Source organism: Pipra filicauda, unplaced genomic scaffold, assembly GCF_003945595.2.
Source record: "Pipra filicauda isolate LSUMZ 115617 unplaced genomic scaffold, ASM394559v2 scaffold219_size1829416_pilon, whole genome shotgun sequence".
NCBI classification, from domain to species: Eukaryota; Metazoa; Chordata; class Aves; order Passeriformes; family Pipridae; genus Pipra; species Pipra filicauda.
Window position 1 is genome coordinate 68,544 of NW_024104331.1, and position 21,533 is coordinate 90,076.

General features: G+C 54.7%; 2 protein-coding genes, 1 long non-coding RNA gene and 1 other non-coding gene across 11 annotated transcripts in view; all 4 read right to left on the reverse strand.

The window, feature by feature from the left end:
- Positions 1-3,558: 3,558 nt before the first annotated feature.
- On the reverse strand, positions 3,559-9,356 carry RCC1 (regulator of chromosome condensation 1). Its single transcript, XM_027740336.2, has 10 exons — positions 9,222-9,356; positions 8,518-8,595; positions 8,229-8,416; positions 7,642-7,821; positions 7,460-7,556; positions 6,793-6,915; positions 6,463-6,618; positions 6,064-6,183; positions 5,589-5,741; positions 3,559-4,898 (listed from the first exon to the last, which is right to left on the reverse strand). The coding sequence occupies exons 1-10, from the start codon at positions 9,346-9,348 to the stop codon at positions 4,723-4,725; spliced, it is 1,398 nt and encodes a 465-aa protein (XP_027596137.2). The 5' UTR covers positions 9,349-9,356; the 3' UTR covers positions 3,559-4,722.
- A 1,854-nt stretch (positions 9,357-11,210) lies between these two features.
- LOC120323243 lies at positions 11,211-12,945 on the reverse strand. The gene is made up of 3 exons (XR_005563542.1): positions 12,744-12,945; positions 12,308-12,351; positions 11,211-11,894 (listed from the first exon to the last, which is right to left on the reverse strand). It is a non-coding gene; the product is annotated as an uncharacterized LOC120323243 (long non-coding RNA).
- Positions 12,462-12,667, reverse strand: LOC113998031. The gene has a single exon (XR_003544306.1). It is a non-coding gene; the product is annotated as a small nucleolar RNA SNORA73 family (small nucleolar RNA).
- A 391-nt stretch (positions 12,946-13,336) lies between the features above and the next one.
- PHACTR4 (phosphatase and actin regulator 4) overlaps positions 13,337-21,533 on the reverse strand; it is a 64,470-nt gene continuing 56,273 nt past the window's right edge. For all 8 annotated transcript variants that reach the window (XM_027740327.2, XM_027740331.2, XM_039381246.1 and 5 more), the window contains 8 exons: positions 20,098-20,674; positions 19,263-19,486; positions 18,663-18,813; positions 18,030-18,085; positions 17,097-17,158; positions 16,189-16,326; positions 15,176-15,252; positions 13,337-14,637 (listed from right to left, as the gene is read on the reverse strand). In XM_027740327.2, the coding sequence (XP_027596128.1) occupies positions 14,622-14,637; positions 15,176-15,252; positions 16,189-16,326; positions 17,097-17,158; positions 18,030-18,085; positions 18,663-18,813; positions 19,263-19,486; positions 20,098-20,674 (1,301 nt within the window). In that variant the 3' untranslated portion in view covers positions 13,337-14,621. The remainder of the gene's footprint in view (positions 14,638-15,175; positions 15,253-16,188; positions 16,327-17,096; positions 17,159-18,029; positions 18,086-18,662; positions 18,814-19,262; positions 19,487-20,097; positions 20,675-21,533) is intronic.

The window sequence follows — 21,533 nt, forward strand, 5'->3', positions numbered from 1 at the left end:
GCAGTTTCCAGCTCTCCCGTGACTCTGGGGCATTGAAAATGAGCAGGGTCTGGCTCAGGGGGGTGTTTTGGGGAGTGATGGGAGAGGAAACACCCTCTAAATTTACTCTTTACTCTTCCCCGTGAGGGTGGTGAGGCCCTGGAATGGGTTTTCCAGAGAAGCTGTGGCTGCCCCATCCCTGGAAGTGTCCAAGGCCAGGTTGGACAGGGCTTGGAGTAACCTGGGACAGTGGAAGGTGTCCCTGCCCACGGCAGGGGTGGAATGAGATGAACTTTAAGGTCCCTTCCACCCCAAACCGTTCTACGATTCTAAATTCAAGTTCTAAAAGCTCGCATGGACTTGGAAAAAATCACCTTTGTGAACCCCTGAGGCCCTTTAGCTGAAGTTATTTCCAAGCCTTGAGTAATAAAAAGCCTCTGTTGCTGCTGGTCATCAAGATACAATTTTATTTTAACAGCCCAGCAGCTCAAAATCTGGCCCAAATTACATTTTTTGCAATTTAAATGCAAATGAGGATTTAGTGAAAAAGCAACAGAAACGGGTGTTGGAGCCTGAAACTCCTCTTGGGCTTAATGAGACTTTGCATTTTAAGGTATTTCTCACTTCTGCCCTGTCGTTTGTGAGTTCCCAGGGAAAGGGGGAACCATAAAGAGCACAAGGTGGGCATGTGAAATCCAGAATTCCAGCCCCGGGGTGGTGGAGCACCACTCCAGGACCCCTCTCCATCTCCCAGCTCCCTGGGAAATCGGAGCCAGGCACCGACTCCAGCGATTTCACAGCCCAGTTAAACCAGCAGCTGAATAATGCAGCGACCTGTGCCAGCACACGGGAGCTGCCACTCACCTCCCAGCTATTCCCAGGGACTTCTTCAGCCCAAAATCACGTTTTCTACTGCAGAAAACGTCCTTTCCCCCTTTTTTTCCTTTACTTAACCCACCGAATAATGAGCCCTGATGTATCAGGCTTTATTTTTACACGTGTGATTAATTGTGATGACGCTGGTTCCTTTGTCTGCAGGTTTAGGTCGATTTTGGAATTGCATTAATAATGCAGATGGCAATGAGTGGATTTGGCTTTTCCTGGGGAGGATTGGGCTGAGATCTCCCACCCTCCTCGCTCTGGAGTAGCCAGGGATGCATCCAGGCTCTCGGTCCTGCAGGGACGCTTGTCTTGCAATTCATCATTTAAAAGGGGAGAAAAAAAATCATTATGAATAATTCCTAGAGGGTTTTTTTTTTTTTTCTCCTTTCAGAGTTACAAATTCTCTCAGTCTGTGTTTTTTTTATTCCCTGGGCAAATGGGACTGGGAGGAAGGGAAGGGGGATTATGGGAGCACTGGGGCTCCTCCGGGCAGGGATGGAGCCACAACCCCATTCCCTCAGCTCCCAAGGGACGTCCTGAGCTGGGTGAAAAGTTTTCCTTCTTTTTGCCCTGTTGTTACAGGAGATGAACCAGAACTTCAGCAGTTCTGGGAGGGGGCAGAGACACCCACACATCACTTATTTCAGCCCAATTCCCGTCCCCAAGACACCCAACACGCTCCTCTACCAGGAACCACACCAGATAATTACTTATTCCAGTTATCCTGGGATGTACTGGCCAGATTCCAGCCTTAATGACAGGATTCAGGGAGGTGACATAGCCCAGTGCAAGGACCAAACCCTCTCTGTCGCTTGCAGACCCATCATTAAACCCCGACAACAGGCAGCTTGGCCATAATTAAAGCTCGTTTCCTCTTCCAGGCAGGAAAGGGAGAACAAGAAAACAATCCAGTGTCCTCCAAACCCTCCTGAAGACGCAATTCCCTCCTGCCAGATCCTGCAGTACCACTGCATAGGTAGAGTTTTTGCATCCAAAACAGCAACATGTTGAAAAAACACAGAAAAAAATCCCCCACAAACCCTTCAAACAACACCCAAAGTGCTTTTATTCTGGGGTCAGAAGCGCCCCACACCGCCAGGGCTGATCCTCTGCAGAGGCTAAAGCCCCCAAATTCCACTTTCCCACCTTTTGTCTGTAAATTAAAAGCCTTTTATGCACTTCCAATAGCAACAGATGGGGACTGGGAGTGCAGGGTTGGAGATGTTGACTGGGACCCCCTGGCAGTGAAGAAGGGTCTGGAAAGGTGGAAAACCTCCACCATGGACCGAGGCTGGATCCTGACACAGCCAGGGGTCCCCCCAAACCCTCCCCCAGGACCCAAATTCCTCCTCCTCATCCCCAAAACGCCCCCGATTCACTCAGTGAGTGCAAAACCTCGTTAATGAGACATTTCCCTTTCCTCAATTAAGTTATTTTCCTTCATCCCCCCTCTCCCCCTGCTGCGTGGGGGCTCATCCTTCCCCCAGTTTCCAGCAGCTTCCCACTGAAGTGTCACTCTGGCTCCCAAGACAACGGTGGCTGATTCATCAGCTCCGAATATTTTAAATCCTATTGTTCTCCTCGGCCCTTCTTCCCCCCCACCACCCCCGTTTCTTGACAATACCAACAGGTTCCTCATTCACAAGGGGATGATCTCCCCCCCAAAAAAAAAGGGAATTGCCCACACCCGGGGGATGGACACAAAAACCTGCCTGGGATGGGGACGGGGAGGGACTGGGAGCACTGGGATGGGATGGGAGGTCTTGGCTCCCGGGTTCCTGGCAGCTGAGGCTGGTTTTGGAAACAAGACCTTAATGTTGAGCTTGTCACTGGGAATCTGGCCCAAGACAAGAAGCAGTTTCTCCATCAGATATCCAGGTCCCATTTCATGGAAGAGCATCAAATGGTGATGGTCCCCAGGGAGCAGCACTAGCCACAGGATTAGGGAACACAACCCACAGCGAGGGCAAATTCTGGGCTGGATCCCTGGCAGCAAAACATTCCCTGTGGGCCCCACACCCAAACTTTAGAGGGGAAAATAAAGCCTTTTGCACGCCTAGGACTGAAACCACCAACAGAAACACACCTTGAGTGGTGGAAGGTGGGAGTCCCCAGCCCCCCCCAGCCCGTGCTGGACCCCCACGAGGCTGTCCCTGACTGTAATCCCAGCTCATCCCACAGCTCCCGCTGCCCAAAGCCCATCCCAGGCCAGAGGCTCGTTGAGGAACCAGCTCCTGCCCAAAGTAATTAAGTGTAAACAGATCTGGGGCTCAGGTCACACGAGGATGTGGGAATTTGCTCCAGTCACACCAGGATGTGGGAATTTGCTCCGTCGGTGCCAGTCTCCGTGCTGGAGCACAGGATGTCCAGCCCAGCTCCAGCTGTGCCAGGACCCTCCCGGCCGTGCCGTGGGCTCGGCTGTGTCCCTGGAGACCCCGCGGGTGGCCGGTCAGACAGGCAGGGAGCTGCAGGGAGGGTGACAGGGACGGCAGGGACCATCCCCTCTCCCTGTTCCCAGTTCTCCCAGTCCCGCTCCCAGGAGCTCCCAGCGCCTTCTCCTGCTGCCATCCCGCGGCCGTGTCCCAGCACTGCACGGGAACACCGGGACACGGCGGGGATCACGGCACCCCTAAAACCAGGCACAGGTCCCAGGGGAGAGGGCTGCCCACCATTCCAAACCACGGGAAAAGCCTGAGCTTACAAAAACTCAGTTTATTCCAAATGTTAAAAGATGACACGTTTTTCTGTTCTTTCTGCCTTGATTAATCGACCAAAATACATTTTCTTTTTAAAAAAAAAAAAAAAAAATTCCAACCCCTTCTGAACCATTGTACAATCCCAGGATTCACACATCCCACACCCCCCCTCCTATTGCTATAATTCAGCTCTTTGCAGGCTCCTCCTCACTCCAGGTACCTGGAAGGCACCTCCTGGAAGGAGAGGAGGGGGCAGGCCAGGCACAGGGAGCGAGACCAGCTGGATCAGGGAGGTGATGGGGGGGAGGAGTCTCATTGTTTCGAGCTACTCGAAACATAGCTGGGGGTTGGGTGTCTGCTCAGCGAGGCCCTGACAGCAAATAAAAACTCTTTCCTCAGCAAGGGAAAGAGGAAAAAAAAACCCTAAGTTCCCACCCGTGGGATGGATTTTGTTGGGTTTCCAAATGGAATGGGAAGGATGGAGAGTGGCCAGGCCTGCAAAAAGCAGTGCTGGAGGTGGCTGCTCCAGGATGGAGCCTCATTGCCTGGTGGGTTTTGGCTCAGAACTGTGAGGGGTGGGAGGCAGGAGCCCCCCTTCCCATTCTCTTCCAGCAGTCACAGTGTGCCAGGAATCATGCAGCAGCGTTCCCCCTTGCCAGGCAGGATCTCCCCACTGCACCTGGATGCAAGGATAGAGCTCCCTTGGGAACGTTCCTGCTGGGCTGAGATCCCCCTGGAACGAGCTCAGAGGAGTTTGGTGGGTGGCAGTGGACAAATCCAGGCTGGAGAGGTGAAAGGTGTTTGGGTGAAGGAGATGGAGGAGCACCCAGATGTGGGGAACATGATCAGGGAGACGCCCAAGCCTGACTGTGCAGTGAAGAACAAGACCTTCGGCTTTGCCAGGCTGGGAAACATTAAAAAACCAAGACGAGAAGAAGTGCAAAACCCATCCAGGCACAGAGTTGGGATCAGTTTAGGACCAAGCCGATCCCGGGAGCTGACAGAGCACCACGGGCAGACAGACACAACACTTGCAGGGAGAACACAGGAGCACTCCCTGCTCCAGCAATGCCGGGCCCGGTCCCGGGAGCTTCCTGCCCTCCCAGAGCTGGAAATCAGCCCCCCCGAGGGGGTGGGAGGTGTGAGGGGTGTGTGGGTCACTTCATCAGCTCTGCTCCCTGTCCCTGACCAGCAGCACCGTGTGCTGCCCTCCGCTGGACACGGCCAGCACCCGCCGGTTCTCCAGCTGCTTCCCTGTCATCTCCACCGGGCTCCACACGTCGTCCTCCTCCCCGGTGCCCAGCTGGTAGTTGGTGCCCATTCCCCAGGCAAACGCTCGTCCTGCAGCAGAGGGGAGGCAAGGTTTGAGTTCAGGATGGGCTGGAAAGGGGACCCAGCACCCAAATGCAATGAGACTCAGGCTTGGTCCTAAACTGGATGGGTTTTCCACTTCTTCTGAGTTCCCAAGGGAACCCAGCCCCAAACACAAGGGGACCCAGCACCCAAACCAACAGGAACCCAGCACCCAAACCCAAGGGAACCCAGCACCCAAACCCAGGGGGACCCAGCACCCAAACCCAGGGGGACCCAGCACCTCAGGCAGTGGGTTTCTGTGTGCCAGAAACACAGACAAGGAGGAAGAGGAGCCTCAAACAGATGTTCCATCATGCAGCCAATTGGGAGAAATTACTCCTTTTGGGAAGAAAACCAAAGCCACGGCCCCCTCCAAACCATCATTCCCACAGACACTGTGCACAGGCACAGACACAGCAGCAGAACACAGGGCTCTGGCAGCAGTGGAGTCAGAGAAGGGACTGGCAGGCCAACAAGCCCCTCCTGGTAGACACCCCGTGACCAACCCTGTTGCCACGGGCACACAAACATATCTGAGCAGCCACCGCCCAGTTGCCCACAGGAGACCAGCACCAGGGCCTGGCTGCAGTCCCAACCCCCTGGGCAGCGTGTGTGGGGCTGGCTGGATGCAGGGGGGCCGGGAGGGAGGGATGAGGGGCACTGCCAGCCCCCACTCACCGTCACTGCTGACGGCGTATCCGACGGACGCTCCGCAGGCCACCGAGATGATCCTGGGGAGCTCTGGGATCACCGTGGGTGTGCTCTTCTCCTCTGCCCCCGTCCCCAGGCCCAGCCGGCCGTACTCTGCCCTGCCCAGGCTGTAGGCTTTACCTGGAGCACAAGGGACACACGGGACAGGTGACCTGAGGGGGGCAGAAGCTGCAGCAGGACACAGCCAGGCCCTCTCTGCCCAGGTGTGACTCCTGAAGGAGCATCACTCCTCCCTGCCAATAGGGTGGGTGGGCGCAAGAGCAGAGCCCACAGGTGACTCCAGGTTCCTCCCTGTCCTTTGCTGCAACCTCACACCATCCTTCTTGCCTTGAATACTTGGAGGGCTCCAGCACATCACCCTCACCCCAACACCTCCCTGGCCAGGACGAGGGCCACGGGAGTCCCCCTTGTCCTGCTCAGTGTGATTCCCAGTGCCACTCACCCTCGGAGTCGACGCAGACTGTGTGGTGCTGCCCACCAGAGAACCCGACCCAGGACTTGGTGGAGTTCTTGAAGCAGGTGAGGTTCTGCGGGGAGAAGCAGGGCTCGGTGTCCTGGGTCCCTGCGGGGTGGGACGCACAAACCCGGCCGGATCAGGGCCACGGGCACTCACAGCCCAGGCCAGGCTCCCCCTCTGAGCCACCCACCCTGGGGCTCACCCCCCAGACACCAACACAGCAACCCCCCTCCTGAGCCCCCAGATCAAATTTCTGCTCAAACCTGTCGGTTGCAGGGACTGTGATCCCCCCACCCCAATTTCCAGCTTCAGTCTGTCCCTAGTGTCTAGGATTTGGGGCACCCAGGGCAGCACGAGACTGGCAGGAGATCTGGAGGGACTCACCCAGCTGGTGGTAGTTGGAGAGGCCAAATCCATAAATGTGTCCCTCCTGTGTGACAGCAAAAGTGAAATAGGCCCCACAAAAGGTGTCCTGGAAGCGCATTTTGGTTCTTCTCCCTTTGCCTCTGACAGGGACGAGCTGGGGGACCAGCAGCCTCTCTGGGGACAGGAGACAAGGTGTTACACAAGGATTATTCCCTGGATCTAAGGACCCAGCTCACTGCATTCAGGTCACTGATTACACACAAGCACCAGTGACTGGGTCCCTTTGCTCCTCTGGAAAGGCCAGAGCTGGGGCAAATGGATGCAGCCCAAAGAACCAAAGCCACTCACGCAGCCCTTTCCGTCCTCCTCGGTTGGCAAAGAGCGCTGGCACCCTGCCCAGCTGGCCCTGCTCGCCACAGCCACACGTGAACAGGTCACCATCCACCGTCAGCATCACCAGGTGGTCATTCCCTGGGAGAGGAGGGAAGGAGGAGTCATGGAGAAGTGTTCAGCAAGCCCCAGAGGCTGGATCCCACAGGCAAACCCCAGCTTGCTAAAACTCAGAGGAGTTTTTACTGCACCTCGACACCACTCGTGGCACAGCTTAAAACCCCAGGATTTCCCTCTTCCCGATCCCAGGAAACTTCAAAGCAGTTTCTCTGGGAAGGTTTAAGGGCACAGGTGCCCCCCAAACTCCCCCATGCTCTGGACAAGCTCCATGGCTGCTCAGCTCAGCTTCCCCAGGCTTCGCAGGTGAGCGCCGTGACCTTGAGGTTGCGGTCAAGGCGTTTTACAGCAGATTGGGTCAAATATTAACTTGATACGTTAATCTGTGGGGGGCAAAACCATCTGTTTGGGCTAAAAGACACACAAGAGAAGAGCAAGCACAGCCTTGCACCAGGCTTGGAGCAGCCAAGAGGGTGGAAAAGGTCACGGACCTTCTGGACCTTCACTTTCCCCCGAGGGTTGCGACACCCTCGTGCACCCTCCCGACCCCGCACCCCCCAGGGCTCACCTGAGGCTATTTTAACAACGGGGGCATCCAGCTGGAGCAGCAAAGGAGTGGAGCTTGTCTTCATGGGCTCCAGCAGGCCAATCACCCCGTTGTTATCCTGGGTGGAGAGACAGACACAGGGATGTGAGTCACCGGAGCAGCTGCCAAAATGGGAGCTGCCAGCGCCCCAGGGAGCAGCGTACCCGGAAGGAGCCCCACACGAAGACCCTGCCGTCCTCGGTCAGTGCAGCCGTGTGACTGTCCCCTGCTGACACCTGCACCACCTTCTCCTGCAGCTCCACTGGCCCCGGGGAGGTCTCAGACCCTTCCTCCGAGGTGTCGCGCCCCAGGGCACCTTCGTCGTTGCAGCCAAAGGTGTAGATCTGCAGATGGAGAGCGAGGGGTTGGGATGGGGCAGGGACACCTTCCACTATCCCAGGTTGCTCCAAGCCCCATCCAACCTGGCCTTGGACACTTCCAGGGATGGGGCAACCTGTGCCAGGGCCTCCCCACCCTCACAGGGAACAATTTCTTCCTAATATCCAATCTAAACCTACTCTCTGTCAGTGTGAAGCCATTCCCCCTTGTCCTCTTTCTCTTGTCCAAAGTCCCTCTCCAGCTCTCTTGAGTTACTCCCTCTGACACTCTAAAATTTCATGGTCCACGTGAGACCACACTCACCCCAGAGCTGCAACAAGACACGAGCAGAGCAGTGCCCAATCCACCCCCCCTGGCCCAGAACATCCCCTAGGGCTCGGGGGGAAGCTCAGCCCCCCTGCAGTGCACCCACCTTGCCCGTCTGGCCCAGGCACACCGTGTGCATCCCTCCAGCCTCCACCTGCACTACCATCTCCGGCAGCGTCACCAGGGCCGGCTTCTTCCTCTCCATGATGTCCTCACCCAGGCCCAGCTGGCCCACGTTGCCCTGGCCCAGGGTCAGCACCAGCCCCGGCTGCGTGCAGTGTGATGGGTGGCTGACTGTGGGGAGAGAGAACATGGAGGGGTTAGGGGTACAGCCTTCCTGGCAAAGTTCATTCCTGGGGAAAGGGGAGGGGAAAACCCCCCGGGGTTTTCCTTACCTTTAATTTTCTTCCTCTCCAGAGGCTCCTCCTCCGGTGCCGGGTTCTTGGCGGTGCGTTTCCCCGGCATGGTGGGACCTAAAGGTCACAAACAGGGGTCACCCACAGGGCCACTGGTGTTTGGGGTGTCCCCTCCTGCCCTAGAAGCCACCTGAGGGGCTGGGGAATGAGCTGGGCTTTGAGAACTGATCCCTGCTCCCGTTCTGGGAGAACGGAGGGTTGTTCCCTGCAGGTTTGGTCCACACTCCCTGTCCTCACTCTGTCAGGTCCAGGAAGGCAGGGAGGGAAGGGGAAAGGTGGAGGGGAAGGAGAAAGGGAAGGGAAAGGGAAGATCGAAGGGGAAAGGAGGAAATGAACGGGGAAGGGAAGAGAAAGTGAAAGGGAAGGGGAAAGGAGAAAGGGGAAAGAGAAGGGGAAACGAAAGGGAAAACGAAGGGGAAAGGAGGAAGGGAAGAGAAAGGAAGTGGAAAAGGAAGAGGAAAGAAGAAAGGGGGAAGAGAAGGGGAAAGGGATAAGGAGATGACGGGAAGGGAAAAGGAGAGGGAAAGGGGAGACGAGGAGCCAGAGGCAGCAGCACCCCGCGAACTCCCCCTCTCCCTAGCCCAGCCGTGTCCATGTCCGTGTCCCTCTCTCCCGTCCCGACCCCCGAGCCCCCCCATCCCAGCCCCTTCCCGCCATTCGAATTCCCCGCGCCGCCGCCTCACGTGGGGCCGCGCAGGCCTCGGCCGGGCCCAGCCTCTCCTCGCGCGGGTCGCCGCTGTCCTTTCGAACCGCCCGGCTGCGCCGAGGCCGGCTCGGTGCCCTCCGTCCCCGCCGTGACCGCGTGCCCATCCCGGCCCGCCCGTTCCCGTTCCCGCTCCCGTTCCCGGCCCGGCGCCGCTCCCGCTCCCTCACCGCGCCGCCGGCCGACCTGCGCATGCGCCAGCGCCGCGTGCGCCGGGCTCCGCGCGCGGCAGCGCCCCCTGGCGGCCGGCGGGCACCGGGCAGGGACAAACCACCCCGGGGGGACAGAGGGACCGACAGTGGGGACAGAAGGACAGGCCGGACAGGTAGGATAGGACAGAAGTACAAGTGGACTAGTAAGACAGGTGTCACAGGTAGGACAGACAAGGAAGAAGGACAGAAAGGACAGGAGCACGGGTAGGGCAGGACAGAAGTACAGGTGGGATAGGACAGGACAGGATGGACAAAAGACAGGGCAGAAGGACAGGCGGGACAGGACAGGCGGGACAGACAAGGGAGAAGGAAGAAAGGACAGGACAGGAGGACGGGTAGGGCAGAAGGACAGAAGTACAGGTTGGACAGGAGGACAGGTAGGATGGGACAGATAGGACAGAAGGAGAGGTAGGACAGGACAAAAGGACCGGTAGGACGGAAAGACAGGTGGGACAGGACAGAAGGATAAGTAGGACAAAAGGACAGGTTTGGCAGAAGGACAAGTAGGACAGGACAGGTAGTACAGAAAGACGGGGCAGAAGGACAGGTAGGACAAAAGGGACAGGGCAAAACCAGAAGACAAGTAGGGCAGAAGTCCAGGTGGGACAGAAGGAAAGGATAGGTGGCACAGAACAGTAGGACAGAAAGGGCAGAGGGACAGGTAGGGCAGGAAAGGACAGGTGGGATAGGACATGCAGTTCAGATGGGGCAAGGCAGGTAGGACAGGAGGACATAGGGCAGGAGAGGTAGGATAGGCCAGGTAGGACAAGCAGGGCTGACAGCTGCCACCCTCAGACAATCTGTTGCCCCCCCGGGCAATAAATCCTGTTAGTGTAACTCACTCTTCCTGCCTCTGAACCTCAGCGGTGCCTCCAGCCCAGGCTGAGGCGACAAGAGCTGCTCCCACATTTTCCAGCATCCCACTGCTTAATGTGGAAAATCCACTTTCATTCTTGAAGCAGGAACCAGACTGAGTGTCTTGGGGTGATGGGAGGACAGCGAACTTTCAAGTTTCCCCCCTTATCTAATGGGATGAATCTCCATTCCACTGATTAATTCTGCTCCAGTTAACATGCAAATCCAGCCCCGGGGATGTTCCACACCAAGGGCCTGCAGTTTGGCATTCAAAGGCACTTTTTTAATGAAATCAAGCTCCCAATTGCACCCTCAGCTGATTAAGTTAGCTCATTTACACAGACCCCAACCCCGAGGTGCCCTGCACAGCATCCAGGCCATCAGAAAACCCTTCTGGGAGGGGTATAACCCTGGAATATTTGTTATCCCAGGCTCATGCTGGATCTCCTCAGGCGAGCAGGGGCACAACCACCCCCTGACCCTTTGCCCGTGGATTTCACGTCTGGGGACAGGACAGCCAGGCAACTGCTGGAAGGTATTTTAACCAATCCCTGCAGAACCTCCCCAAAACCACTCCCCCTAGAACAGGGTGCAGAACTCGTGATCGCCCTCCCTCCTTCCCCCACAAAAGCCACACCCCCAGAGTACAAACTCCATTACCCTATCTGGGTTCAGCCCTTAATGACAGACTTTTTTGCCTTGATATGATCCCAAGCTGAACTTTAAGTATTAATTACCTGCTCTAATTCAGATCTAACAGAGGGTTTTTATACCCTTTGGAGAGGGACACCACACCAGAATTCCACTTCCACACAACTGAGAAACACCCAACAGGAGCATCAAGTTCTCCTTAATATTGATGGATTAACCAGTAGCTCACTTACCAAGAAACACACACCAAGCCAAAGCAAATCAAGTTTATTATATTCTCTACGGCAGCCAAGTACAGATTTAGAAGCAGCACCGGGCAGGGCTGATTTCAGGGTTTACACACACACACACACAAACTGCTGCTCCCACCCACATCCTGTGAGCCACCCCCCTCCAGGATCAGCTTCCCTGGAATGCCCTTGGCCCACGAGGTCAGAGTGTGGCTTCCCTGGCAGCTGGCACTCCCTCTGGATGGGAGGGTGGTTGGCAAGTCCGGATCCACAGGAGAGCACGTGGCTTCTTCCTTACACCCCTCTCCCCCCTCCCAGTTTCAGAGGGCTCCAAAAGCAGCACCTCTCACAGGTGGGCCATCCAGCCCTTTGCTTTTCACTTGCCCTTTATCCACTCCCACCACAGCCCACTGATTTTTCCCGTGCACCTCACACACACGTGCCCAGCCCCAGGCCCTGCTCCACTGCTCCCCAAAATCCAGGAGCTGCACATTCCACCAAGCGACCAAGTCACACACGTGGCCATTTCCCAGCACAAGCACATGCTCTGGAAAGCCACCAAATTTAAGTATCCCCTGCTCCCAGCCAATTAGTGCAAGAACTGGCCTTCAGCTACCACCCCTTTTAACTATTTGGGCCGATTCTCCCAATATACTCACCTTTTCCCACTAAAAATGTATTTTTTTCTGTCATCTCATACAGTATCTGCAATATTTAAAAAAATAAGATTAGTTTTATTTCCCATTTTTCATATAACACAAGTAAGGTTGCAAACGCATTATTAATCCCCACTTTAGCAGATTTTTTTTTCTTCTCTGCAAAGATTAATGAACGGAGCTTTCTTTTCTCTTAAAGAGCCAGGAACCACCTTTTTTACCCACCCATGAAACCAAAATCCAACAAAAATCTTAAAAGCTAGGAACGGCTGAGCCAAACTTTGTGTTAAGCAACACCTACATAGTCTGGATTGGAGTTTAATCACTTTAAGCCGATTCAACTGTCCCATAAGAGGCTTAAAAACGGTTAAAGCCGATTAAAAGTATGTTTAAATTTTCAAGTGAACAGTGTAATTAAAGTTTAAATTTTAAAGAGAACAGAACACGTATTTACGCACTTACCTTTCAAAGTCACGTTACTCTCAATCGTTCCTTAAGCTTTACAACTGGAAACGGAAAAGAAAGTTTTTTAAGGAATTGCTCGGGAGATATATTTTTCCCCCCCTCTCTCCCCCCTCCAGCCCCGCACGCGTCTCCCGCCCCATCCCGCGTGTGGAATTGTTTCCTGCATGGTTTGTCTCCTCTGTAACGGCCCGGGGGCTCAGAGAAGCAGTAGGAATATGCAGGCTGCAGGCTCGGCGGCCCGGCTTGTTCTCCAACGTCGTGGAAGGGGACTGTACGTCACGGGCCCGAGGGCCTGCGCTCCCGTGCGCCACACGGACAGAGCCGAGAGAGAGCGACTTCTCCGGATATCCACGTTGGGTTTGCGTTTTTATATTTATAACCCCTAAACACCCCTGCGCTCCGCAGAGCACAGACGTGGCCACGCGATACTCACGCTGGAGCGAGCTGGGCAGGCCGGGCTGGGCAGGCGACAGTGTAACCTGTGGAAAGAGGAGCAGGCCGTGAGGGACTGCTGAGGCGCACCCTCCGCCACGTGTAACTCACGGCCTGTTTTAGCGCTAAAAGGACATGCGGTGTCCCTGCAGGCGGCTTCATGGCCACCAGGGCCCCAGAGCATAGCGAAAAAGAGGATTAAAAATGGGTAAAAGAGGATCACACTTACCTGCGACTGCAATGAGACCTCAGTGAGAAAGAGAACGGGAGCGGCCGCGCCGCGGTATTTATAGAACGTGAAAGGGCGTGGCAAAATGCGCATGCGCACCAAGTAGGGGGCGGAGTTAAACCGTACATGGGCATGAGCAGTGAGCAAGGGGAGGGGCCAGACTCCCCTGAACCGTCAGCAAAGAGGCGGGGCCAGCGGCGCCTGCGCAGTGGCGGCGGCGACGGTTGGAAAGGCGGGAAAACCCTTCCCCTCCGGGAGGCGCCGCCATGATGGATCCACCACCCCCAGCCCCGCCCCCTCAGGGGCCGGTCCCGCCCCTTCGGGCCCCAGCGGTTGAAAACACCACAAAAGCACTTTACTTTTTTTTTTTTAAAAAAAATCCTAAAATACTTTTATTCCATAGTTAAAATCTGTTGCTGAGGAGACTGATATACAACGCAATGGTTTAAGTCTACAGGTGGCTGTACAGGGGGGGAGCTGTGAGGGAAGAACCTTCGCCATGTCACACGAGGGTGCCGGGTCAAGGCTGGGGTGTTGCCACCCTGCCTGTGAACAAGGCAAAACCCCTCTCTCTCCATCCCCGCGCTCCCTTCCCTCACAAGTGGCATCTCACACATGGTTTAGGTTTTGTGCATAATACAGCAGTGGCCTATAACAGATTCTTTTTTTTTTTTTTTTTTAAAACCCCACATTTCAGAAGAACTTCTTTCAGAAGAGAAATATCATCTTTTTAAGGTCACTTTTTAAACCTCTTCCTCCACTCCCTTCGACCCACACAGTGAAATTCATCAAGTTTCCAGTAGGTTTAGCTGTAAAAATGAGAAAAAAAGGCAAGTTTCAACCCTGATTTGGGAGAGTAAAAAACATCTGAGAGGAAGCCACAATAAAAAGGATTGACTACTCTCACCTTTTCCCCGAATTAAAAAGTTTTAAAAGGCAACAGTCATTTTTCTGGTTCTGTAATTTGTTAAACAATCCTAGATATCTCAAGATCTGTTATTAACATCACAGCAAGTGTGAGAGGGTGGGGAGGGAATGTTTTATACATCTGTGGTTTTTGTTGTTTTTGTTTGTGTTTTTTTTTTACAAAAAGGATGCAGCATATGTTAATACCTATACAGTTCCCTTCCAGCACAACAAACCGTTGGTCAGTAGTGATTCAGGACATTAAGGACATGACAGAAACAAGCAAAACCCCCAAAAATAACGAGTGACATGTCAGTTGTGTGCCAGGTTTCTCTGTACACAGCTAATATACACACACGTGCTTCCAAGCACATCCTCTCCTCAGCTTCCCAACACTAGAGCTGCCTTTTTTTCTTTTTTCCCCCCCCTTCCTCGTGGAAAAGAGGAGGAATTGCATCCCAAAAAGGAGTCTGTTCCCCTGGGCATGGTCTCCTGGCAGGGGGTTATTGCTGAGCCACACGAGGTATAGTGTCAGTTCCAGCCTGATGGCACGAGAGACGTGTTTGTTCCAGTGAAATGCTACATTCAGACAGGATTCCCCTTTCCCTGGCTGAAAGCCCTTTTCTGGACATGGTTGGAAGGCAAATCTTGGAAGAGCCAGGGTTCCACCCTCGCTGTATTGCCTAGGAGAGGGACGCAGAGAACTTCCAGGCCTCTCGGGTCTCTTGCTCCCTTCTTGGAAGATTATGGTCGATGGTACCTGAAAGCCAAGTGAAAAATCTGTGTGTTGTCCAGGTTAAATGGTTAGGTGGCCAAAGAGAGTAAATTGAATTATCTCAGAGCTCCCAGCCCTCGGGGAAGCTGTAAACATCAAACAATTTCACCTTTTGTGCTCTGCAAACAACTCCACCTCACAAAGCTGGAAGGAAAAAGAATCACTTGGGCCACAATTCACAGGTGACTTCACAGATAATATCCCAGCTCGTTACCAAGGTGTTTTGTGGTTGTGGCTTCTCTAGCCCCAGCAAAGTCCATTCCAGCTGCAAGGTCACACTGGTTTCAGATGCATTGCAAACCAGTCACTGGTCACTTTGAGTTTCCAGGGTGGAAGCCCCAATTTTTTAAGGAAAACCAACCCACTTTGTGTCTGCTACTGCTCCGATCACCCCTCACCACCAAGGCAGGAGGGGACATTCAATCTCCCATTTCTGCACAATTTTTCTGCTCCTCAGCACAGCACCCAAGGGCAGAACTCTAACAGCTCCTACAAGACAAACTCTTGAGTAACATGTTCTCACCTCGTGAACTGCTTGCTCTCCTCATGCACTTCCATTTCAGAGCTCTTAAACTCATTCAGCTCCTTCCTGATGGCCGCCTGCACAGAGAGGGAGATTTTTTTTTTTTGAGAAAGGAAAGGACTCAGGTTGCAGCAGCCACACCAGCTTTGGCAGTTTGTTCACACTAAACTGAATTTAATCTGCCCCACCTCCTCCACCTCAGGGCTGGGCAGTCCCACAGGTGGCCAAGGAGGACAAGGACAGACTTCCCTGCCAGCTTTTTGCCTGAGCCTGCAAGGAACAACATTCCTCTGACCCATGGCCTGCATCCTTGGTGTGTCCAGGAAGGGAATGGAGCTGGGGAAGGGTCTGGAGCACCAGGAGTGATGGAGGGAGTTGGGGGTCTCAGCCTGGAGAAAAGGAGGCTCAGGGGGGACCTTCTTGTGCTCTACAACTCCCTGACAGGAAGGGGGAGCCGGGGGGGAGTCAGGCTCTGCTCCCAGGGAACAAGAGACAGGATGAGAGGAAATGGCCTCAAGTTGCACTAGGGAAGGTTTAGATTGGATATTAAGGAAAATTTATTCACCCAAAGGGTTGTCAAGCCCTGGAAGAGGCAGCCCAGGGCAGTGGTGGAGTCACTATCCCTGGAGTGCTCAAAGAACACGTGGATGTGGCACTTGGGGACATGGGTTAGTGATGAACGTGGTGGTGCCAGGTCAAAAGCTGGACTCAATAATCTCAGAGGGCTTTTCCAACTTAAACCATTCCATGATTTTATGATTCTTACATCACCCAGAAGCTGATGCAGAGGCCATGCTGGCCTGCAGCCCCTGCCCCCCTGGGCTCCACCTCACCATGAGGCAGCAGGAAGCAGAGCTGGGACAGCACACACGGGTAAAGGGACACTGGTGGTGCTCGGTGGGAGGGCAGAGGGAAAGATGAAGAGGTGAAGCAAGAGGAACAGAGCAAATCTCCTTGGCTCCCACCCTGGTGTGGCTCCCCTCCCCACCTGGGGCCAGGTCACTCCCCGTTACCTTGTCAGCTGGTGTCAGCTTTGTCCACGGCTTATCCGCTCGCCGGTCATAGTCCTGAGCATCTGTTACTTCCACGTATTCATTAAACCTCAGGATCTTCCTGGCCTGCAACTCTGCCACCGTAGGCCTTTGGCTAAGCTGAACACCAGCAAGAACAAAGGAGGTTAGTCTGAGCCTTGTCCACGAAGCAGATCAGGGCTAAGCACCCTGAGCAAAACTAAAACCAGTTCCCTCGCTGGGGCTGAGCCACAGACCCTGCCAGGTCCTGCTCACATCCTGCAAGGGAGCAGGCAAACCCTCTTACAGACTGGATATTCCCATTTGGATCATCAGGCCAGGATAGGGCAGAACCCAGGACACATTGCCACAAAGAAGGAAGACAAAAGGTTTGGGAATATCTATTAAATGGTGAGCCCTGCATGACACCCCTCAACTCAACCCCAGCAATGGCAACACTCACATTTCACACCCACAGGCCCCGAGGAAGCTTTTCCCAGCCATGAGTAACAATCCCAAAGTAACCCGGACGTAACAGCTCAAAGCAGCTGTTGCTCTGCTCAGCTCCCACACCGCTGTTGCTTTAGAAATGAGTTTTAGGGAGCCTGGTGTGAGCCGTGGCCGCTGAAGAGCTGTGCTAGAGCAGGAAGGTTTGCCGGCCTGGCAGGTGCCAGGTGCCAAATTTAGTTCTCGTCTCTCTCGTTACGCTCGCTGCCAGCTCAGATCTGTCACTGCCAACAGCGCCAGCGGCTCCCCGCGGGTGACAGCCCTCGTGCCAAAGTCCCCGCAGCCCAAGGGCGCTGGGGACACTTACACAATGGCCCCGTGACTGCCCCCGCAGCACGGTGCCCACGCCGTGCCCGTTGCCACCAGCCCTGCCAGGTGGCCGTCACCACGGGGGCCAGCAGTACCTTTCTGGTGAGCCGGCGCTTGATCTCGCGCTTCTCAGCTTGACGGTCAGCTTCATTCTTTGCTGCCAAGGGGGGGAAAAAAATACATTTTTCATGTAAGCATCGGGCTTTGAAAAGGGAATTCTGGGTTTGAACAAAGCAGAGCGTGGAGCTGCATGGGATTATCTACACATCTGAAAGCTCACTGTGGCATGTCTGCGCTTAGGACGGGCACAGAGCGCAGCCCAACTCAACACAGAGTCACCTCCTGGACTACGAGGGGCCATACAGCCCTTAAACAGCACCACTGAGTCATTCTCATGTTAAAGACTAAGGCCTGTGTTGCCAAAATACATCCCAGCCACTCTGCAGCTCGGTCCTCCCCAAAGCTTTTCGAGTTTAAAAGAAAATAAAAGCACAGATAAATATTTTAAATGGAAACTTCCTGAACTGACATTTCCCTTTCCTCACGATGTTTATTTAAAACTTTTGCAGAACAAGATATGGCCAAGAGAAACAGCCCTGACTGAGCGATGCACTGCTGCTTTTGGGATCATGCAATGCAATGCTGTAATGTCTGGACCACAAATGAAAGTCCAGCCCAAACAAAACACCTTTCACAGCCCTTGCTGGGTAACAGCAGAGTCTGAACCAGCTCACATACTCTGAGGTGCCAGGCAGGAATGGTTGGAGTTGGAAGGGACATCAAAGATCACCTGCCGTGGGCAGGGACACCTTCCACTAGCCCAGGTTGCTCCAAGCCCTGTCCAACCCAGCCTTGGACACTTGGGGCAGCCACAGCTTCTCTGGGTAACCTCTGCCAGGGCCTCCCCACCCTCACAGGGAAGAATCGCTTCCCAAAATCTAATGTAAACCTGTTTCAGTTTAAAACCATCCCCTCCCAATGAACTAAGACATTGCATTTCTCAGGACCCCCACACAAGTGCTACTCACGCTGCAGGATGTTCCTCTGCTCCAGCTCTTCTGCTGTGGGTCTCTGGCTCAGTCGCCTGAAAAATGTGTGACAAGAGCATTATGTTGTATCTGGTCACTCCTCAGCAGGGGATGAAGGACACAACTGCCTGGTTTTGGTGCTCTGGAGAGCCTCCTCCACACCCTCATTCGCCAGTGGGGATCACTGCTGCCCTGTTTGTGCTCTGCTCTGCTCAAACAGCTGCTCAGCCCCCAGCACGGGTCTGGGAAGGGCTATGGACCCTCAGAAAGCAGCTGTGCAGGGAACTCAAGCACAGAGCGGAGCCTGGACTGTCACCAACTTTATCCACCCACCCTGCACCCATCCACACCTTTCTACACCATCTGTATTTTACATTTCTGCAGCCCTTGAGATTTTCCCTTCCCGTTCCACTTAACCTCTGGAAACAGGGGCCTGTCAGGGGCTATTGCTCAACTCCAAGAGGAACTCCCAACTTTTCTAAGCAGGAAGGAACAGCAACACTCATCCTCCCAGCCCTGCTCCAGCTGCCACGCCCAACCACCCACCCTATTCCAGCACAGACAAGGCACCAGCTTTGCCCATTCCCACCCCAGCCAGCAGCTCAGACAGAACACCCTCCTTGTTCTCCGTACCTGATGAGCGTTGTCCCGATCTGGTGCCGGATCTCATTCCACTCCTCCTTGCTCTTCCGAGGGAAGACGATCTTGTCCTCCTGCGGCGCGGTCGCGTTCCCCAGCTTTATAGCCAGCGTGTCTTTCCTCTTCACCTTGTTGGCCAACGTGCCTGTGGGGAGGGAGAGCAATGGGATGCAGCTCAAGGCTGCAGAGCCTGAGCACAGCGATCCCAGCCACGATCCCTGGCAGTTGTGCTCCCCCTGAGGGAGAACCGTCCCCTCTCCTTGTGTTTCCCAAGCTCTGTGCTTCGCAGCAGCATCCAGCGCTCCTGTGTGACGCCACATGCTCACCTAAAGCTGTCCCACCCGAGGGGCTGGGACAGCACAGGCTGCTGCAGGAGCCATCTGCAACTGGAGGGGTGCACTCAGCAGGTGAGAGCACAGGTTTGGCTGCAGAGCCTTGCCAAAAGCGAGGCAGAGGACATGTGGTACATCATGAAACCGAGAACCAGCTGCTCTGCAGCGCTGTGGGAACCAGCTCTTTGATCCAGAGCTCACTACAGCCAGGCACGGGTTCAGCAGAGAAATAAAAAAGCCAGCTGCAATGTCAAAGCCTTACTGTTATGGCTTTCATCTTCCTCCTCATCCTCATCATCTTTGTACAGGATGGGCCCCTCCGAGTCAGAGTCGCTCATCCCTTCGTCTCCTTCCTGCTCCTCTGGCAGGACCTGGGGTACCAGTTTGGGGATGACTGTGACAGATGGCACATCTCCAATATATACACGAGGACCCAGATTCTGTTCCTCTTCCTGGTCGTCTTCTTCCTCTTCCTCATCGTCTGGACTAACGAGAAGCACACTGTTACACCTCTTAACACATGGCACAGGGGCTGGGGAAGATCCTTGGGATCAACAACTCATTAGCTCTCCCCAAGGGAGCCCAGGAAACAGAGGTGCAAGAGCCATCCCAGGATCCTGCACTGTCCCCTCTCCCCAAAGCACAGGGAACTCTGGCAGAGAAAATGCCTGAGGCAGGTTCTGCAGAACCAAACAGCCCTCTGACCCCACTACTTTGGGACTTGCAGGTTCAGCTCTGCTATAACAAGACAGCCCTTTTCCCACTTCAGTTTTGCAAAATGAAAGGCTAAGGAAGGCCACAAATGGATGGAATCCAAGACCTTGTTTTGTCTTGGTGCAATAAAGACAGGCCAGGCCTGGATTCCTGGCATCAGCCTGTGTTTGCAGTCTGGAACCCATTTCCCTTTGTGAGCAGTAAAATCCCAGAACCAGGGGTAATTTCGCCGGGAAGTTGTTCTGGCCCTTAAGAGGCTGAGACACAGATTTGGCCAACACAGAAAGTGGTTTCAGCAGAGACACCAGGCCTGCCCAGAGCCCTCCTCACCACCACAGGCTCTCAGAAGCTGCCAGAGCCAGCACACGTCCGGGGGTACTCACACTTTGAGCATCTCGATGGTGACGGGCAGGGACCTCGTCCTGCCCAGGGTGCCATTGTCATCCCCGAATCCATCGTTCTCAAAGAGCAGGGAGTGAGCCCTGTGGGACCCCTCGGGAGGGGGGGTGACGGGCAGGGGGCTGTTCAGAGCCTGCTGGATGCGGATGTGCAGCGGGATCTGGGGCAGGCGGGGCAGCACGTGGGGTTCTCCAAAGCCTTGCTCCGCCGTCCTCTTCAACACTTCCACGGACCTGAACTCCTCCGGGGGAGGAGGGGTCTCGCTGGGCAGGTCCAGGGAGTGCGGGGGGTCCGGGGTGGGGGTAGGGGCGGGCAGGGGCATGCGTGGGGGCTCGGGGGGCACGTGTGTGGGCAGGGGTGGGGAGGGCGAGGGCGGTGGGTGAGCCGAGCTCATGTGCAGCGGGATCGGCGCCGGGCGAGTCGCCGTCCCCGTCCTGTCGTTGAGGGGCTTGGAGGGGACAACTTCTGACGTGCTGTTGGGCACGATGCCCCTCTTCGGGGGGAGAGGAGGGGAAGGCTTGGACAAGGCGGTACCACTGTTCATTGCTTGGGAAAGTTCAGCTGGAAATGAAAACCACAAAAGCCACGGTGTTTAACGGGGAATTTTCCAGATACCCTTCAGCAGTGTGGAAGAAGCACGGCAAGGCAGAGCCCAGGACTGAGCAGACTCTGCTGCTTTTTACTGCAACGCGGTGCCAGAAATAACCAGGTTGCAAGGCTCTAGTTTGTCCTTCCTGCAGCAAAGGTAAGACTTGGGAGAGCAGCCAAAAACAAGCAGGCTGGGAGAGATCCTGCTGCTCTGGAGAGAGAGGAATGGCACCAGCCCTCAAGTGACAGCACAGGGAGCTCGCCCAGGAACGCGGGCACTTTATGGCTGTATTTACACCAACAAAGGAATCTGACACATCCAGGACACCCTAGACTCCAGTTGTGTTAACAGCCCCCCTGCACATTAAAGAACTTTTTGGGAAGTCTCAAAAAGTCCTAAAGTCCTACCTTTTGCTCAAAGGCAAAAGTCAGCAGAGCTGCAGGTAGCAGCGTGCTCTTCCCACTTCCACTCACCCATCAGACCCAGCCTGAGAACACCCTGCTGGGCCAGCAGCTCCTCAGGATGAGATTCCACCCTACTCCCTCTGAACTCTGTTCCTTAATGCCCAAATAAACTACAAAATAACTAGCAAAACTTCCCAAAATACCTGAAAGCCCTGAGCCTACATATCTGCTGTGTGATGGAGGAGAGAGGGAGAAATGGAGACCCAGGAAATGCCTGCAGTGGGCAACCTCAGGTTCCTCAAACCCCGCTCCACTCCTAGGGAAGAAGCTGCACCAGTGAAGACAGCTCTTCCCTTAGGAGTTTGCAGCCTCTAACATCCGCATATCCATGGCTCCTGGGGCTTGGAAAGGCTTTGCCTGAAGCGGG

Bases quoted from the DNA above. Each gene is read 5' to 3' on its own strand.
- RCC1 (XM_027740336.2), bottom strand. From the start codon at position 9,348: ATGGGCACGCGGTCACGGCGGGGACGGAGGGCACCGAGCCGGCCTCGG. The intron at 6,619-6,792 runs GTGAGTGGCTTT...TCCTGTCCCCAG, and splicing joins AGGAGGACGGAAAGGGCTGC to AGAGGCTGCTGGTCCCCCAG. The intron at 6,184-6,462 runs GTGAGTCCCTCC...CCCACCCCGCAG, and splicing joins CTCCAACTACCACCAGCTGG to GGACCCAGGACACCGAGCCC.